The 21,175-nt window shown below is 39.1% G+C and overlaps 1 protein-coding gene across 5 annotated transcripts in view; it reads right to left on the bottom strand.

The window, feature by feature from the left end:
• The window catches only part of clcn2c (chloride channel 2c), a 176,932-nt gene that overhangs the window by 39,201 nt on the left and 116,556 nt on the right, over positions 1–21,175 (bottom strand). For all 5 annotated transcript variants that reach the window (XM_046073718.1, XM_046073720.1, XM_046073719.1 and 2 more), the window contains 4 exons: positions 11,876–11,945; positions 10,710–10,820; positions 6,708–6,921; positions 1,240–1,373 (listed from right to left, as the gene is read on the bottom strand). In XM_046073718.1, the coding sequence (XP_045929674.1) occupies positions 1,240–1,373; positions 6,708–6,921; positions 10,710–10,820; positions 11,876–11,945 (529 nt within the window). The remainder of the gene's footprint in view (positions 1–1,239; positions 1,374–6,707; positions 6,922–10,709; positions 10,821–11,875; positions 11,946–21,175) is intronic.

Below are 21,175 nucleotides of genomic sequence, written 5' to 3'. Positions count from 1 at the left end.
AATAATAATATTACATATAATAATATAATGCCCAACTGACCAACAGTATAGTACAGTATATGCAGTACACACCATTCAACTAAGTTACAACATTTAAGTACAGATTACATATTAACACATCAATAATGAGCCAATGATAAAATAACACTCAAACGGGCCATTCTGCATAATGAATACTTTGCTTTTGTTACTTTTATTTTGCTTGTAATGGTTGTAAATAGTTTGGTAATTCATTTGAATACTAAGGGTGGGAATCACGAGAGGCTCCACGATACGATATTATCACGATATTTATGTTGCGATTCGATTTTATTGCGATTTCAAATATATTGAGATATATTGCAATTTATTACCATTTTCAAACTTCCAATTAGGTCCCTAAAGTCAAACTTTGTCAACATCTGTTTATCTAAAAAGATACATTTCTCTGTTTGGTCCTGTTAAATTTTCTAGTGGACTAAAAAAAGCAATAGATTTTATTATTCTAGTACCAAAAAGTTAAAACTCCCATCTGCAATTTATATAATAAAATATCGATACTTGGCATCCGTGTATCGATACAGTATTGCCATGGCAAATATCACGATACTATGCTGTATCAATTTTTTCCCCCCACCTCTATTGAATACTTCTTCCACCACTGCTGTTCAGGCGTCCATTAGACACTTTCCCCCCCTAAACTTGATGAAATACTTAATTAAGAAAAGAAAGTAAACATAATATGTTCTTAATATTTAGAACCCATTTAATGATGAAATTATTTAAATCTAGACACGTCTACATGGATTTATTTCCTACATGCTGCTTTTGTTTATGTCTGTATGCACTCATTGGCCTTGACATCAGACCTGGCACACAGCAGTCAATATTTATATGCACAACTGCACAGATGGATCAATACAGTGATGTGTGGTTCCTTGTAATTAAAGGTTAGTGATGAGTAAGCATTAGGCATTACTCTTGTTGGAAATGAGTGTGTATTTATTTATAATATATATATATATATATACACACATACACATACATACATACACACATTCACACACACACACACACACAGTATATATATGATTTACTGTGAATGAAACTAATATAGTACAGTAGGGATAGTAGGGAAAAAGTAGGGAAAGTGTAGTGACTTATTTATACAATGTCCAATTTTAAACTTTTATAGTTGTTACAAATAAATAGTGATACTTCGCCCACTGCACAGTATGTGTGCGTGTGTTTGTGTCTCACCAGCTGATTCCACCAGTGCCAGAGTCTTCAGGTGGCCCGTCAGCAGGACGTTATGCAGGTCTCTGTAGCAGCAGTTGAGTGTGATGTACCGCACATCCCGCACCATGATGTCTTCTACGCGAATATTATATTTTCTGGGAAGAATCCAGGGAAAGGAGGAAGATAATTGTGAGAACGGGAAAGATGGCATGAATTTATTGAGTGGTTAAGCGGGATAAGGAATAGAGGTTGAGAAAAAAGGTGAGAAGAAGAAGATTCAGCCATTAGACAATCAAATAACGTTTCCCTGAATAGTCAGAACATATACACGGCTGACCTTAGAAAATTTAAATTAACTATAATGCTTTAGTGATATATTTTTTTTTTGCATTATCATGCCACTAGTCACTGTCAACTATAACTTCAGCTCGGTCAGTACAGATTTGATTAAAATATTAATATCTGCAAGGATGTATAACCACTATCCTTCATAGCCGAGGCTGACAGCACATCCTTCTTTCAGCTTACCGGTCAATCCAATAACACACTACTCTGTCGACACGTCAACGCGGATGTTAGCGGTGGTGACGGCATGGCCATGTATACAGTAAGGGAAAGAAGTGGGTGACATTGTGTGAGCAGATCTTGCCTCAGCAGAATTGTATGCCCCGGTACACCAGTCATAAACACTCAGCTTTCTCTTCCTGCCTGAGCTTGCCAAAGCCTGCAAACACGACAGCAGCCGCTCAATGGTTTCCGCTGCCAAGCCCCGTAGTTGTGCCAGTACACAGGTTCCGGCCATGCCTCCGCTCCTTGTTGTTGTGACAACTCAATACACTGACCTCTCTTGAAATGCAAAGTTAATTTGAGGACCATCCTCCACCATTTCCACTTCAATACAACAGAGCTGGTCTAGGATCCCTATTACGACAAAGGACTGTGTACAGCACTGGAAAATGGCACCAAAAGAATTCTGTACTACAATTAAGGCTTATGAAAAGAAAACCAAATTATAAAACAGTGGTATCCTAACTCCACTGCAATAACATTAAACAACATCTAGCAAATGTTTATAAAAGTCTCCCACATAATACTAGAACCCGCTACACACCTCTCCATGTACATGCTTGAATCAACCAGTTCATATTTTCAGACCACGGCTGAAGACACAAGTGTTTATAGCTGCTCTGAATGGCTACACTCCAAGCTGGGTCGAATGAGATGTGATAATTGTGGGGATAAGGGCGCACACTTCAAAACCATTCATGATGTCGTCGTGTGTACATATGAAAAGTGAATGAGCTTGAATAAGAAGTTCATTCTCACCACTCCATTTGGCCAATCGCTACATGGAATGGGCAATAAAGCCCCCTATTTTCTACTTCACAAAGTTGGGAGGGGAAGGGGCTTGACATGCTGTTCAACAATCTGACAAGCACTTTGTTTAAACAAGATGAGTGGGAAGTTACAGAAAGGGCACGCTACTTCCTGCGCTAGCAGTGGACTTAAGTTTAGATCTGCAGCAGTGTCCAGTATGAACATAATATGTAGGGATGCTGGGCTGGGTAGCCATGCCCAGTGCCACCCCAATTCAATGGAAGAGATTGGAAGTTTGGTTTGTGGTGTTCACAGCAGTGAAAAATGACATCACAGTCGACAGCTTTAATGTTTTGATTGGAACTACTTTTGACATTAGAAATATGTATATGTATGTAATGTAAAGTCTTAACAGGGTAACAGGGACACCGTTCCTCAAAAGCGATGTTGCTGTTGTGAGTACCGCAAATGAAATTCCATTTACAGTACCTTGATTGTAATGGGATTGTAAAAAATCTCAGAGGATATGGCAAAAGCTATCTACACTGTTTTCTTCCCTTTCTACCTTTTTTAATGCTGCTCTTTGTCATTCTTAGTCATGCTGTCGCTCCCCAGTTCTTTTTCTGTTTTATCTAAATAAATCCTCAGTGGTAAATATATTACTTCCTGGGCATCAGGAGATATTTTCCTCCATGACAGATTTACCAGGCACCTATTGTTTTCAACAGCAAATCAATCAACATTTAATAAACTGGATAAAGGTTCAATCACTATTGTTTTCAGTCTGTGAAATATATACATAAAAAGAGCGTTTGCAAGGGCATTGGCAACCTCTTTTAATTTACTAGTGGATCTTAGAGAATAACGTAATGCATGCCTCCGAACTGGCCACAACCGCTGCCAAGACTAATTTCCCTTGGGGTATCAAAGGCGGTTGATGAAATCAAATTGGTTTCCTCATAATTGAACCTTCTTCCTCTCTGCAAGGCTCGGCAATACATCTGATCAGTTTGAGCGACCCTGCTTTAAGAGCTTATAGATTTAAGCCAAGATAAAGAGACTTATAGGGTTATAAATCCAGGCTTACAGATCATCCATATTGTCCAGAGAGGAGTGAAGAAGCTTGGGGCGTTGATGTTTGTGTGTGTGTGTGTTTATGAGTGGGGGTTTATGTAGGGGAAGGTGTGGAAGCCAATAAAATGGACGCCTGTAATGATCCAGAAACAATATGATCATCTCCTGTGGCTTTGATCCCTGTCAGACAAGCAGAGACAGCAGTGGGCTGCGGACAATTCAACAAAGTGTAATTGGCCATTATGAAACTAAGAAATACAGAGTGACAGACAGAAAAGCAAACACCACACACACACACACACACACACACATATACAAACAGAGTGATGTTATGTAATTGTTCCAACACTTTTTTTGAATGCCACTTCAATGCTGAAGATGGATCCGTCAAGAGAGAAGAGACGGATTTGAATAAAAGCGGGGTAGAAGAGGTGAAAAGAAAAGAAAGCCTAATTCTCTTCATGTCCGTGTGTGAGAAAATGTACATTGCCATCATATGTGTTGATTGCACGGCAGGCGTTAGCACTAGTGTTCCTGTGTGTGTGTTTGTGTGTGTAGGTGAACGGTTGTGTGGGTGTGAGATGGATAATTTCCAGTTTGAGTGAAAAACACATTCAGCTTGGTGGGGGCCATGCTAGCAACAGCGTCCCATTCCCCCCCTCAGCCGCCTCCTCCTTTGCTCTCGTATGCTGCAGTAATGTAACACACACACACACACACACACACACACACTCACAGAGTTGGTGAGATGCAGAAAGAGGTAAAAAGGTGAATGAAAGATGAAGGGAAGTCGGAGGTTTCTGCACAGCAACTCAAGTTCATATAGCGTGTGTCTGTAATTAAATATAGATGATTCACGGAGATTACATTTTTGTGTGGGCGTGTTGTGGACTGACTGTTAACACGCTAACACACACACACACACACACACACACACACACACACACACACACACTTCTGACAGTTTCTCAATCATCTTTACGCCTCGTGAACTTTTACTCGAAACGCATGTCATTATGTTGAGATAATTTGATATTTTTTGATGATAGATGATCATGTCATGATTTATTTTCACTTTGCACGCACACACACACACACGCACACACACACACACACACACACACACAAACACACACAAAAGGCTTTCTGACAGTCTCTCTATCATCTTTATGCCCAGGCAACTTTTAACATTTGGAAACTTTGTATTTATCATGTCAGTCAAAATGTTTTTTTTTGTTTGTTGATGATTGACGATCACCTAATGTTGTAATGACATGCATGCACACATAAAAACACACAGAAGATTTCTTATGTTTCTAATTCATTTCACTTGAATTTGTCAAGGCTTCAGTTAATGTCTTTTGAAGTTTAACTGACCTGCAGAGACAAAATTATGAAATTTTATTACAGCTTTGATCTTAACATTCTCCTTACCACGTAGTGAAAATAATGCGGTCACAACCTATGAAAATGAGATCCAAGTTGTAATAAAAACAGATTATCCTTTAAAACAAGAACATGTACTTATTAATATCATACTATTAATGATTCTGTAAGCACTTGGGAGTTGGTGTGGTCGACCCTGTGAATGTGCACGTGTGTAATGTTCACTACATTATATAATCAGCAAAGAGAAAATAACCAACTATGCAGCAGCTTACTGAAAACATGGCTCACATTTCACACAGCTTTCTCTCTTCTCTTCAGTCTCTAAGACACACACACACACACAGGACAGGCGAGTGTGGTTGGGATGGAGAGGCCAAGTTCGCAATAGATAATAAGGAGAGACAGAGGCGAGGAGAGCAGAGAGGAATAGATAACAAAGAGATGGATACTGTGGGTCAACAGAGGTGCTGATGTAGAAAGCGAAGGACTCGATTAGCGGACAGAGACAAAACTCTTCAGGGGATGGCCACAGAAAATGATCAACAGATGGAGGATGAAATAAAATGTTTCCTCATTATAATTCGTGGATGATGCATCCAAACTATTATCTCCACATAATGATTTCCCCACATCATAACAATAATCGACTCCAAACAATTAAATGACAAGTGCTTCTGTGTGGTTTCACCGAGCTTGGAAGACACCACGCAGCTGGTAATCCCATTCAGTACTGTGTGGCTGGTATGCATTATTAATGGGGGTGAAAGAAATTAAAAGCCATGCAAGCCACTTAGCCAGGCCGCTCCACCATTGTTTGACTTTTTGAAAAAGCAAATTCCTCTCTGTGATTCCACGTGTACCCTGAAGGCAAGAAGACATGCTATTTGGAGTCCAAACACCTACATTAAAAGCAATATTTAAAACCGTTAACACTCACTGTGCACTCAGCTTGAGCTATTAACACATTAGATTAAAACTGCCTGCATTTACACAGTATCTAAGCCATTCTGTGGCTAATTAAACTTCCACAATGAAAGAAATAAACCCCTGCAGAGCCAACAAACAGGCTTTCAACAACAGTTAAACAAAACTAATAGGGCTTAAATTAGAGATTAAAGCTAATGTGGTGTTTTAACATGCTTAAGTTAGCACGTTACACAAACAGGAATACAGCACACGTTACTGCACTCAATTCAGTACATGCAAGCTAACATGCTAAAAGCTACACAGTGTGCCCTACAAACAGTATTTTATGTGCGTTAACTTGATAACATTATCATGCTAATAAGTTAAATGTTACAGCTAAATGTTAGCATGTTAACATGGAATACGTGAAGTTAGGTCTATAGGTCTAATTAACATGTGATATCCTGTTTGTTTAATCCATCGTTGTGCTATGCTATGCTAAGAAAACTGGCTGCTGACTGTAACTTTATTATTTTTGTAAAAATGTTGTGTTGTTCTTCAATAAATAAATAAATGAACATTTTTAAATCATACATTTCATTATCTCAGCATGATCTTCTGTTATTTGCACATCCTATAATGATGTGACTAATTGTGACTTATTAATAATCTAACTATTATATTTAATATTCAATATTTGCAATATTAATACTGAAACAACCTAATACATTAAATGTGATGTAATGTTATGTGTGACGATAATGGGTTTTTTGTGTTTCTCCAGCATGTTCCACTGTACGTACTCATGGTGTCCCCAGCCCAGCTCGGGGAGGTAGGGCAGCTTCTTGATCCTGATGATGGAGTCGTAGAGGGAGGGCTGCAGGGACTGGGCCACGGCGTTGGCCAGGATCACTGCTATCATCACCGGCAGGATGTGGGAGATCTGGCCAGTCAGCTCGAACACGATGACTGCGGTGGAAACAGTGTGGGTGACCGCTCCCGACAAGGCCGCCGCACCTTTGGGTGGGGGAGAGGACAGCAGGGTGAGCGTAAGAACAGAGAAGTACTGTAGAGAAGCAATTGTTCATATGAGTGGTTTTCAAGGTGGGGTCTGGTGCTAAATAAATGGGGTCCCTGTGGTGGATTTCAGGGGCACCATCCATCAAAATTACAAATTGTTTAATATTATCATGATTTCAAAGGACAATAAATTGTAGTTTTACAACCGATAGAATATAAAAGATGTTGAATAATCAACAACTCAAGATCGTGACTACTACTGCTGATTTTCTCAATTTCAAATCTCTCACTTCCCACCAGACCTGCTAAATTCTGAAAATAGAAATAGTCTCAGCAATGTAGGATAGTGCCAAGACTGGCAAAAGTCAAAACAAATTTGCTTGTCAAGTTAAAACAAAACTGCATGATGATATATTCCCTCTTCACAGTAATGGATACTAATTAAGTACATTTATTCAAGTCCTGTACTAAAGCATGCTTTTGTGCGTTACTTTAGTGTTTAAATTGCATGCTACTTTTTCCATTACTACATTTATCTTACAGCTACTGTTGTTACTTTACAGATGAGTACTGTACACACTAAACCTGCAATGAGCTTATCAAGTGCAATGCTTTGTTATCAGTCTAAAATAGTTCCTCCTCCTACAGCATTAAAATGAGTACTAATAATAATAATGTTATGACACTGCAAGGGGACATTCTTCACCATAACAAGTACTTATATTTTCAATACATCAAGTACATTATTTCAAAATGTAATAGAATAGAATGGAATAGTGTCTGTTGCTATCAACAGAGAAAACAGGTGTGTGGTTCGTTTCTGTGAGGTTAGTGCCCATGGACAAAAAGGAAGTAAAATAGTTATTTATTAAAAAGTGATTTCATTGGAAAAACTCCAAATAACTTAAGCACTACTGCCTCTTTACTACACAAATGTCTGATTTCATTTGTTATCGTATTCGTTACAGTGGTGAAGATGTGACTTCATGACTTCTGTCTCTCAGATGCTGCTGTAAGATGTACCACATACATTAGGATGGTCACTAATAGGTTAATAAAAGCCATACATAATATACACTGTACCTTACTGTACTAGATGTGTATAAAAACATGTAAAAATTAAAAAATGAATATCCTAATCAACGGTTGTGGTTTCATCATTATTATTTCCACACGCACAGTATAGCTGGTCACGCAGTCACCAGTCAGTTCAATACTGAAACTTTCCTGGTCAGATCATATTCACAATATACTACAGCATTATTGATCCAATCCACAAAACTTTGCAAATCGATTTACCTGAAGACTGTAAGTCATCATCTTGTTATCAATTTCCTTGAAACATTTCACATTCCTCTCCACACAATCTCCTCTCATAGGCCCATAAGGCAAAAGTCGACTCATTCAGGTAATTCAATACAGAAGGGAACCCTCAATATTACCAAATCATTTCTCCCAATAAAATGTTGTGTAAAGAGCAATATAAAAGTTGAATCAAAGCAGACAGAACAGCATGGGGCAAAGTGAGCCTCCGCTGCTCGACACAGAAAATGGATGAATCCAATCCAAAAAATGAGATGAACGTTGAAAAAAAGATTGCACAGAACAAAAGCATTAAAATAAAGTGAAAAGAGGGAGGAGAGCAGAGAGAAACAGATGGTGGGTGAGAGAGTCTACAAAGGCAGGTTTAATTGTTCTTTCTCGTAACTTAATTAAGCCTGTGTATGTCTGCCTATCCTCCTCAGATAAATGCTTCTGCTCCCTCTGCCCATCCTAACATTTAGTCCTTAAAGCGAGCTCCGCTGTGAGATGAAAGAGGCTCAGAGTGTCAGGCCTGTAAAAGGCTGAGTCATCAGCTACAGTGCACCACAACAACGCCAGCAGCCCAGAAAAAAAACTGCCACCACCAACCTGCAACAACGACATAATCAGCACAGCTGTCAACAAGTAGCACAGAGGAGGGAATCGCAACACTGCATCTCATTAGACATGCAACTTCAGTAGGGATGGTGTTTGCAAGACATTAAGTTTTGTTCTGCTATAGGCTAATCAAGATAGTTTTTCTTTTGTTTGAAGAATGTTTTACACATGTAAGCATACAGTATCTCACAAAAGTGAGTACAGCCCTCACATTTTTGGTAATATTTGATCTTATCTTTTCATGTGACAACACTGACGAAATGACACTTTGCTACAATGTAAAGTAGTGAGTGTACAGCTTGTATAACAGTGTAAATTTGCTGTCCCCTCAAAATAACACATCACACAGCCATTAATGTCTAAACCGCTGGCATCATTAGTGAGTACAGCCCTACGTGAAACATTTAAACTCCAAGTCTGTTTTCTTCTATTTTATTGTCTGTGTGTAACTACGGTGATTGTGTGTTCTGAGCGCTGTAGCTGCTGCTAACATGCTTAATATTGGCTGATATATCAGCTTATTGCAGAGATATCGGTACCAGCATAGATGTTGCAGAGAAGCAACAAGAAATAGCAGTACATAAAAGATATGATTAAGGTAATTTAGAAACAGTGTCTCCATTACATATTATGTGCACCAGACAGCAAATGACACGTTTATTTTTCAACTGTATCCTCTATACTTAAATGTTTAGGTTCAATGTAACAAAGCACTATTGGCTCATACTGGTATCGGCCTTATAAATCCGTCGAGCTATAACTTTCTGGAAAAATATGTATTTGGATTTCAGTTTTTAGCTCATGGTCTGTGTTGCAGCATGGTGTTGCACTGATTGTTTTCCTGTCAGAAGGTGAAACACAGCTGGGACTCTCACTAAAGTCATGAATAAAAAAGTAATTACGCCATGAGGCTTTTACTGTGAAACAGCTGCAAGATTAGCTGACCTAGCTCTATGCAACCAAGACCGAACTCAATGTTTGATAAGAATTTGCCTGAAACTAAAAAAAGACATAATGGGCCCTCTTTTAAGAACAAAACACAATGAGTGGAGAAATGGGATATACATTAATGAATTAATATACTAAAACAGACAAGATGAAAGAGTAAATAAAATACATTACTGTATTTCATACCAACTTTTTGGAGGTAAAGGAAATAGAACATACTTTTATGGCTCTGTGAGACTTGATTTGATCCCATGATGCAACAGTCATCAACAACTACTTTGGCACAATTTCTGTTTCTTAAAAGAAGTTGCATTTTCAGCTTTTAAACTTTTAAGCAGGATATGAGCACTTGACAGCAGCACTATGAGCTGTGAAAGTGTGTTGTTTTGTCAGCTACTTTAGCAGCCAATTTTTTTATTTTTTGTTAAGTCTTGTCCGGTGATCTTGTAAATGTAATTCGTTTCTGTTGAGTGTTTGAGTCTGATCATATCCTGTGTCTCCTTTAATCTGAGTCTCAACTTGGAGCTATACATTGAATATTCATCTTGATTCATTTTCCATGAGTGGAAAAAAAGTAAAAAGTGGAACCACTGATGCCTCACAGACAAAAACTATGTGTGCACAGTTACCATCTTGAAAAGACGTACTGAATTACTTAAATCCAGAGGAGTTGGTTATGAAAGACAAATATGTTTGTGCAGATAACAAAACTACCACAACCCCCAATATTAATGATTAAAATCAGACAAATAATTTGAATGAGTGAGAGCAAAAACTAGAAATGGCTTTTAAGAAAACAGCAAAAGAAAAACGCAAAAGTACATTACAAAGAACATCAGAGGACTAATTCAAGAAAGTGAGAGAATAGTGAGTGATAGTTGAAGAATCACGGCACCATGATTGTGTCTTTAACTTACCCACGACAGCGTAGCCTCCCGGCACTATGGGGTAGATGGTGCCATCTGTGTGAATGCCATCTGGGAACCAGGCTGCCATGCTTTCTCCAACCAGCCGACCGAAGGCTGCCCCTAAAATATATACGAACACGTGCACAAAGAAACATAAACTACTATCAGTACTGGGCTTGATACTGGGGGCAGTAATCAACACTAGTGTACTGTTATAGTAATCTAAAGTGGCAAATGGATTTCCAAAAAGAAAACAAACAAAAAAAAATGGGTGGTGATGACGCAGTGGACAAGACACATGCCTATTTTGTGAGAGACCCGGGTTCAATTCTCCACTGTGACCCATCCACCATTGTGTGTCCCTGAGCAAGATCCTTAACCCCTAGTTTCTCCAGAGTCATGCGACCTCTGACACGTATGGCAATTATAAGTCGCTTTGGATAAAAGTGTCATCTAGATGAATAAATGTAAATGTTAAAAAAACAACGACTCAGCTCCCTTTCTTGTGATTGGTCACAGAAAGTATTAGTCCAATGTTTTAGCATTACTTTTGCTAAGGTGTGTGCGTATATTTCCACTCAGATAAAGTAAAAATGGCATGTCCTCACATCAACTAGCTTGATGTTTGAAGACAATAAATATTTGTAAGGAAAAACACTAGCGGTGATGTAATTTTGTTTTTCATTGGAGGAATGATTCAACATTTAGCGAAATGCGCTTTCTTGCAGAGAGTAAAATTGTGTAATATTACAGTTAATTTAAAAAAGCTAATTTTATTAGTCCTCTAACGTGACAGGAATAGTTTGCCATTTTGGAGGGGAAAAAAGAGCAAATTTGCTTTGCACATTTGTCTGTTAAATATGAAGCTACAGTTGGTTAGCTTAGTATATTAAGAAAAAGCTAGCCTGGCCCTGTCTAAATGAAAGAAAAAAGAAGTCAGTTGTTTTCACTCTTCAGTTTTTATATGGTAAACAAAGGTGATCTAACACATTAATTAGAGAGCTTTTTAGTTTTTGGTATGCAGATTCTGTAACCTTTAGACAGACCAAGGCTAGCCGTTTCCCCCCCGCCCCCCCATTTCCAGTATTTGTACTATGCTAAGCTATTTGGCTGGCGAGTGTACTTTCACTGGTCTAACACACGCACGCAGGCACACACAGCCAGTTGCTTCTTACCAATGACAAATACTGGCATGAAGGCTCCGCAGGGCACTGGGATGGTGGTGGCCAGGGCAGACATCCAGAACTAAAACAGAAAAAAGTGGGAGGCAAAGAAGGAGAAGACATAAAAAGAAAGAACAGGGTGGCGTTCCAATTAGCTTCAGAATACCATCATGTGTGCCCCTAGATGATAGCCAAGTTGAATCCTATACCAGCAGTGAGGAGGCAGCCATGCGGAGCTTATTGCTGAGGTTAGATTGAGCTGTCACTTTCACTCTTCATTTGACAAAGACCCTGAAATGAACCCTGGGTAATGAGCGGGCTCTGCCCATTGGCCGACAGTGTGCCAGGCGAGCGGAAGAGACCACTAATTAGAAAAGACAAACAAAAAGGGAAATGTCACCATTGACACAATGTGCGAGTGTTTTCGCCAGGTGTGTGTGTGTGTGTGTGTGTGTGTACCTACATTTAAGCAGAGATAAGTCTTTAAAAGCTGGCATGCTTATTTTTGGAAAGAAAAAGCTGCAATGATACTTGAAAATGACAAAATTTTATTCAAGCTCAACACGGCCAGTGTCAGACTGATAAATTCTACAGTAAATATATGATTAATCATTATATCCTTGACATTGGAAGTGGACAACACAGAGCAATGCCGCTTACCCATTGCTGGCACCAGTTCAACTAGCCTCGCTTCTACTTGACTCACTTTTGGTGCCCCGTCTCTGTTTTCCATTGCAGATATAGTACCTCAACAATGTAGTTTGTTGTCATAGCGACACCACATGAAACTGACGTGACGTAATCTTTAATGCGTCACACACTTTAATAATAATAATATAGTAATAAAGTACAGAGAGTATCGTTACAGTTACTATCTTGCGAAAAAACCTCCATTCTATCGAATGGCCAGCAGGGGGAGACTGGTTACAAAAAGAAGTCTGGAAATAATGGTAAAATGAACCTACTTCCAACCCGATTTATTACCTCAGTAAACACTTTCCTAATGACTTTATAGTCTCAATCATTAGCTTCAAGTCTTCTTCAATACAGCATGATGTTCATTTAGTAAATGATGGTCCAACTTAGAAGAAAATAGACGATAAAGCAGCGCATGCTGAGGAGCTACCTTGTGATTGAGCAAATCTGTCAATCAGGCTAGAGACGACTCATTTCAACTGCTCTGTGTAAATTTAACCAGCTCCGTTGAAAATCTTATTAGGAGTCAGCTGTTTCCGGTAAGTACATTTTGTTTTACACGATCCGTAATTCACAGTTTGTTCAGATATAACACAAAGCAAAAATTAAAAGGCAGCTCGACTGCATATAAAGTCAACGCAAAGATGGGATTTGGCACGAATGGACGCAAAGCTTTGTAGTCCGTGCAAATTAACAATTCAGTGGTCAAATAACAAAAATCTGAAGACACCATGAAAAAGTCACTTAATACCAAGCTGAAAAGCAGTGTTTCACTGTACACCCAGCATCAATGATGACTGTGGTTGGGTGTGAAAATCGAAGTGATAAAGTGACACATTGTGGTTTTAAGGGTGTTATGTACCGGACAGGACGAACAACTTCATGGTAGATTGAGCCGTTAATCTATAACTCAATCTCCTCCTCTTGTCCCAGTCTTTACGCTAAGCTATGCTAACCAGCCCCTAGCTGTAGCACTTACACAAGAAAAAAAGTTATAAATCAGAATAGCAAAATGTTGAACTATTCCTTTAACACACAGCCATGCCTGCACAAGCAGAATGCACACACAAACCTGAAACATTCATACACACACACACACACACACACACACACCATTTAAACTACTGAGTTTTTTCTGTTTCATATCAGCCATGTCCTCTAAACTTTATTTAGGCCAATATTATTCAGACACACACACGCACACTCACCATACTTTCACTTGGACCATGCCATTGTTTCAACAGATGGACACGGTTACAGCTGAGAATTTGTGACATTCATTGTTTGCATGCATAAAATAAGAAGTATGAATTTGAGTACTGTACAAGCCATTACACCAACTCCATCGCTGTAATAATCTCATGGTTTCAAATAGACTTTTTAATTACACTCATTGCTCCGTCTCCCTCCGTCCCTCCATGGCTCCCGTTCTCTGCCTCTCCTTTCCGCTCCCTCTGCTCCGTCTATAGTTAGCTGTAATTAAGGCTGGCTGCCATGGTGAAGTAATGGATCTCCTTCTGTAACCCTACACTGCCGCCGCTTTCTCACTCCGCACTGCACACATACGTGCGTAGGTGTTCACACGCACCCACGCACACACCATGACACAGACTCAGTGACGAGAATCAGAGCTGAACGCGGCCAGGCGCCAGTGAGTAACAGACACATGACCAGCTGAATACAAAAAATAGGCCTCATGAGAAAATTAGGCAGTCCTGGGAATAATTCTTTAGACTTGTCTTGGATTGTCTTCCTCTTCCATCTCTTCTGCTCATATCATTTGTCTTGCACCCAGCCAGTAAAAACTTAATAAGAGCTGGAAAGCTTTAGAGGATCTGAGAACTCATAACATAGGCTTAACTTTATTACAGAGGCCATGAACTCTGAGGAGTGTGTGTGTGTCCCTGTGTGGCTGCGGGACACTCACACAATTTTAAAAACCACACTAAGCGGAGAACAATGCAATTTAATCCAGTTGTAAATTTACAGTTAGCAAAATCCACAGTACCTGAAACCAGCTGTCATCTGAGCTGTTTATTCAAGCCTCTACAGCACAGCAGATCATAACTGGGTGCAAAAATGGTCATAACAGGTCATACAAATATGTAGAAAAATCATTTTTAGATGGTTTTTATAAGGTTATTAAAACACTATTTGACTGCAATCATATAATTGCTTGTACAAATATAGTGAACGTATTCAAATAGGTTGCTAATATATAACATAAAAAATATTTTATGGAAGTTGCACTCTAAAACGTATAATTGCTGATATATGTATGTTAAACACATTCTATCGTAAAGAAAAAAACTTTTTTTTGTGAATGACATTTTGTAAATTTGTTCCTCACTCTCCAGCAGTCATTACTCATCATTTGAGGTTGTTTAAATGAATTAAATACAAAATACATAAAAAGACATTTGTCACATTTGAAAGCCTCTATAATACAGTAGATCACAACAGTGTGTAAAGATGGTCATAACTGGTGAAAGATGTATAACTCAGGACAAAGACTAAATAAATACTAAATACTAAATCTAAAAATAGGTGACGAAATTAACAGTGGTTCTAAGTGGAATATTTAGCCAACCTACTGTTCTGAGCCAACATAATGTGAATGAGCCAGTAGATATTCACACACACACACATTTCCAACAGCGCCACTGCACAGCTGACACTGTATGTAGATGACAGTGTAATCTGTACCAGCTGCATGTTTATCCATAATAACACGGTCACGCTCACACACACTTGAACACAGGTGAGTGTGACAGGTTGCTGGCTGCAGCTTCTTCTCCATCCTCATAGGACTGGAGTCTTAACCATGGCAACCGCATAGGATCACGGTCTGCAAAGTTACAATTGCCCAAGGGTCCTCCTCCAGGTGGCTCAGGGTTGCCAAGGAGATGGACTAATAGCCACTTAAGACACGATCACCTCTGGCTGGAAGTTTGGGTCCATATGTATTTATTCTGCTGCTCATATGCTATGGAAATTAAATATTCAAAGTAAAAGCATTATCAGTAAAATGTACTTAAAGTGTCAAAAGTATTCATTATTATTATCTACGTGTTTACGTATAAGCAGCTGAACTTAAGAGTTCGACCATTTGTCCAAACATTACTGTCAAGAAACTGCATGAGTCTCACTTCATCTAAACCTGCCTAACAAAATCAGCATAATCTGATGTCTAACTGAATGGGTATGCCTTTATAACACTGTTTATAACACCCTCCTGGAGTTTACACGGCCTTAGCTCTGGAGTCTGCAGCACATTTACCATAAAGGGGTAAAATCAGCAGGCTAGCTTTCATGATTTCTTGAGCACTTTTCAAACTGACAGTGTGACAGTATAATGGAGAGTTGATCGTTTTTGACGAGAGACATTACCATTTCCGGACATATTTCTACATACCCTTTATTTGCCCTATTATTATTTATGTCCTCCTAGCTATTGCTACAGTATATCCAGTGCTTTGCAGCAGCAATGACTCACTATCCCCCCGGAGGAATCATTTATGTTACATTAGATTACATTAGATTAGATGAAAGTGCACCTCTCTCTGAGGTAGTGCATGACCATGAACATTTATGAGGATCTCCGACCTCAAACTGAAGGGGGGATAAACCGTCGGAGGAAGCAGAAGCCTTAAGGTAAGAAAAGCAAGTAAAGAACTGATTGGGTTGTTGGTTTAAATCCCTGGAAGTGCCTAAAAAAGTGAAGAAATGAAAACCTCTTACATTAAAATCCAATTAAAAATGACTTAATGAACCACATGAATTTTGACTGTAGCTTTAATGAGACTGAGTGCTGCTTCAGGGGCCGAACTATTTTAGAAGAAACATTTATTAAATACTGTCAATATATGTGACTCAGATTTCATAAGCAGTTAAACATACCAGCAGCAGCTGTTTTATAATTCTAACTGGATTTAAACATTTCTTGGGCCTAAATTTTAGTTATGTCAAAATTGACAATATCTAAGACGTTTTAAAGTGGTTCCTAGCAGTCACTAAAGGTTAAGTGTGTAAGATTTAGTGACATCTAGTGGTGATGTTGCAAATTGCAACCATCCATCTAGACCCCCTTCAAAGAGTGTAGGATAGCTACGGTGGCCGACACAGGACAAAAGATGTCGCCTTCTGAGACAGCAGAGTGGCCAAAAAATGAGGTTTCTTCAGTTAGATTTATTAAGAAATGATATTAACTTATTTATATCAGTAAAACCATATGTTATTGCGACTTAGCCACTGACAGATAACATGGAAAATGTAAGCCGAGAGTGTGAAACACTGTCACCGTTTCTGCACCACAGTCCATTATAAACCACATAATAGATGAAGTTTAAACAAACAATGACAAAGGAAACATTCATTCGTTCTGTAGCGCTGTTTGTCCGTTTTGGGCTACTGTAGAAACACGGCAGCATGGCAACATGGTGATGTCCATGGAAGGGGGTTATGTAGACAGCAATGTCTCATTCTAAGGTAATAAAAACATAACAGTTCATTATGTAAGGTCTTTATACACCACTGAAAACATCGTTGTGGATCTTATTTTGCATTTTTGTCAATAAGTCCTCAAAAATATTACACACTGGACCTTTAAAGATCGATGATAATGTGTTATTGTGATTATAATATGGCTGTAATTTACTTTCTGTGAACTTTTGAACCCAATCAGCAGCAATGCTAAGTGTAATGAGTAGGTCAAAACCTCACATATAGAGGTACTTTACTCAACTGATTGTCATCATCTCAAAAGCAAATATCTTTCTCAAAAATGCTCCATCTTTATTTTTATGTTACGCTCCACTAACTGTCTTATTAAGAAAAATATAGGGCACAAACTTTTCTTACATTGCTCTCAACTTGACGAAGGCCACCTGTACATGAGTAGTTCTGTGTTTATGAGATTGTAATTGCAATTTCTGCAGGTTTCCATTAGTCAAATTTAAGACTCTTTAAGATCTTTTTAAGACCACTAGGAATGAAATTTAAGACCTATATCACATCAAAAACAGAAACATACAAAGGAAATGCAGTCACAAAATGACTTGCAGAGAAAATAAATGTATTCAAATTAGGGTTGAGTGATGTCAAAATTGGCATTGGACGATGTCAACAATGAAACACGGAGATGGACGATAACATTGATAAGCTATGTAATTCACAAGCTGGCATGCGGTGCACCCGCTGCCGGATTACGGGTGGAAAAATCCAGAAAAAAAGAGTTTTGTGTCTTTTCGGCAACTTTTTATAACATAACCTACTGCTGATGGAGAAACTCAGGGGAGCAGATAGGGAGAGAGAGAGACGTAGAGAGGCGGGGAAAGCCGGTGTGCTTGCAGTGAGAGACCAGAGTAAGAGCAGGGAGAAGTCGAGGAAGGTGCAAAGCAGATACATTTACAAATAATAATAAAAATAATGTCCATGAGGATTAAAACATGCTTTCACAGGGTGGTATAATGTAAAAAATTAAGATGGTATTTTTGTGTTGGGGTTTGGTGGTCATGGAGATTCATTCAAAAAAAGTCACCCAAGAGTAAAAACAAAAACGAATTACACATTGGAGGCCCATCCAATTCCAATATTCAATCTTCATCTTCGGTCTGTTCAGGCAGTTTGCCTTCAGTTTATGGTTGCAGACAGTTCTCAGCGGAAGAAGACAGCACTGGTAGTTTGAAATCTGTGCAATATTGCTGTCATTAAACAGAAATAAACTATATTTAATGGAGCAGTGCTGAGGACGAATTTGAGTTTAAAAGTTTGATAACTTGGGGGAAAAAGCTGCTCTGCAGTCTGCAGAAACTTCTATTTTTCTTCACAGAAGGCAGCAAGGTGAAGAGGCAGTCAGATCAAGTAGATAAAGGTGCCTAAATTGATTTATTGTGTACACCTGTTCAATTGCTTGTCAACACAAATAGCTAATCAGCCAATAACATGGCAGCAATTCAATGAATTTAGCAGGTAAGTCATTGGAAAAGGACAAAAAAGCAGGAAAATATACTGAGACCTCCCCCCCCCCCCCCCACACACACACCATAATCAAACTGGTGGCGGCTCTAGTATAGCATATGGCTGGTGAAGCAGGACTTGAGACAATAGCCTATGTCGCAGTGGGAATAAAAGTGTCTAATCTATTGCCCCATCGCCACCTCTAATAACTAATTTGAACAATATTATATACATACATACATACATGCCACTGACTTTGGTACAGGTGATAGAAACATATAGTCCTAAAATTTTCTTTTTTTCTACACATGTATTTAGGCTATAAGAGCAATATTCAGTGATTTTATAAAACGTCGCTTAGCCTAACACCACTCTCTCCCCATGAGTCCAAGCATCACTGGCAGCAGCGGCCGGAGTTCAATAAGTTTCAGTTGCTGTGTGGCTGAATTGTTCGTGGTTGAAAGCTTTCTGCTGGTCACACAAAGTTTACAACGGACAATGTGTGACATAATAATGGCAGTACCTACTTACAGCTGTGGAAAGAACGCCTCTCTCCCTCGTTCTCCAGTCCTCTTTTAGCTTTTTGGCTAACAGCTGACTTAAACAACATATCATATACCCTGACCTGCAAAAAAGTCTTTACACACATCAGCCTGTAGATGCTCTCAAATCCTCTCCATTTCACTGGGGCAGCTCCTGCCAATATCCCGTGACCGCTCACGGGATATTGGCAGGAGCAGTTGTGTGGACGAAAATGCCTTGTTGATGTAACAGGTCAGAGGAGAATTGGCAGCTGGTTCAAAATGACAGAAAGGCAACAGTAACTCAAATAACCACTTGTTACCACCACGGTATGCAGAATACCATCTCTGAACGCACAACACGTCGAACCTTGAAGCAGATGGGCTACAGCAGCAGAAGACCACACCGGGTGCCACTCCTGTCAGCTAAGAGCAGGAAACTGAGGCTACAATTCGCACAGGCTCACCAAAATTGGACAGCAGAAGTTTGGAAAAACATTGCCTGGTCTGATGAGTCTCGATTTCAGCTGTGACATTCAGATGGTAGGGTCAGAAGTAATAAAGTGGCCAGTGAGCTTATATAAGAGAAAACAATGACACAAAAGAAACAACAACGTAAAGATAGCAATAAATAATAGTCAAGCAATAAAAACATAAGCAACAGCAACATAAAAATCATAAAATAGTAATTCAATAATACATAAGCAGAAACAAACTTAAAACACACACGTGTGAATAATTTAGATAGCACGTCGCTAGACAAAGGCCAGCTTAAATAAAAGAGTCGTCAACTGTTTTTTAAGGGCATCAACAGAGACTGCAGAACGTAAGTCTCAGGTGAGAAGCATTCCACACTGACAGAGCCACCACTTTAGTTTCCAATCGAGAGCGAACAGCCAGTAGGTTAGAAGACCTTAATGGCCAAGTGGTGATAACCTTGGCATTAGGATATTTCTGTGTAATTTGTTCAGCTGAATGCATTTATCTTTCGTCGCAATTTCTGCTGAATTTTAATATGTAAAGCCACGGGCTGCTGTATTACTGAACACTTAAGGAATAAAACATAGTGGCAGACCTAGAGCTGCAGGTTTAGTTCAGGTGAATATTGGCCTTTCATGAAAGAAAACAGACAACCAATAGATATGGTGCAGTTAGATTAATAGCAAATTTATCATATAATTGATCAGTACTCCACTGATTACCTAACCTGAATGTAATATTATTAGATTCTAATGATACATGAACATGTTTTATCATTTGTTTAATCATGGCCCTCAGTGGAGAATATTAGGCCAGAAGCTGGAAAACTAAGAATAATATGATGATTTACTAAGCCCCACCTCCTTTAATACCTGATAAACCTTCCGTTGTCGCACAGCATATGTGCAGTACAATAATAACGATGGCACATTTACCATCATAATTCACTGACAAAAGTCAGCATCCTCACCAGTAGATAATCCATGTAGAAGACATGACATAAAGAAACAGTCCTAGCCCTTAGCTTACTTGGATAAATAAGACAGATGATAGATTTATGCTAGATTGTTTAGGAAAGGCCACCATCCAAACCTTAACCTTATACTCCTCAAATACGGAGTATCACTCTTAATGCAGGCCCACGCCCCATAGGTCATCAAAAGTCATCTATCAGTACCTTTCATACAAATGTATTAGCATTAGACTTCTAAATCTTATCGGCTCAACCCTTTTCAGCACCTACCACTGCACTTCCTGCCCCTTGGGTCTCAATTCACCTTGTTTTACTGTTTGTCACATTTTAACATTTCAGAAATAGTCTAGGCTGGCGACTGTGGTGAACACGAGGACAAAAAGGACTAAAAGAGAGAAAACAAAAGCAGAAGAATAGAAGTGAGGGAGAAGGGAGGAGTGAGGGATACTCAGGTCAAGGGTATCAGTTATGACGCAGTATCCAGGACATTTATACTCTATTTAATTTGTCAGTCATCTGGGAGCCCTCCATGCTTGTGTCTGTGTGTCTGTGTGTGTGTGTGTGTGTGTGTGTGTGTGTGTGTGTGTGTGTGTGTGTGTGTGTCACATTCAGAGGACGGTCTATCGCCTGGGGGCCTCATGGGACCCTTAGGGGCCCCTCTTCTATTCCCACTCCAATTACAGT

Source organism: Micropterus dolomieu, linkage group LG17, assembly GCF_021292245.1.
Source record: "Micropterus dolomieu isolate WLL.071019.BEF.003 ecotype Adirondacks linkage group LG17, ASM2129224v1, whole genome shotgun sequence".
NCBI lineage: Eukaryota > Metazoa > Chordata > Actinopteri > Centrarchiformes > Centrarchidae > Micropterus > Micropterus dolomieu.
This window is presented reverse-complemented; position numbering and strand designations above follow the sequence as displayed.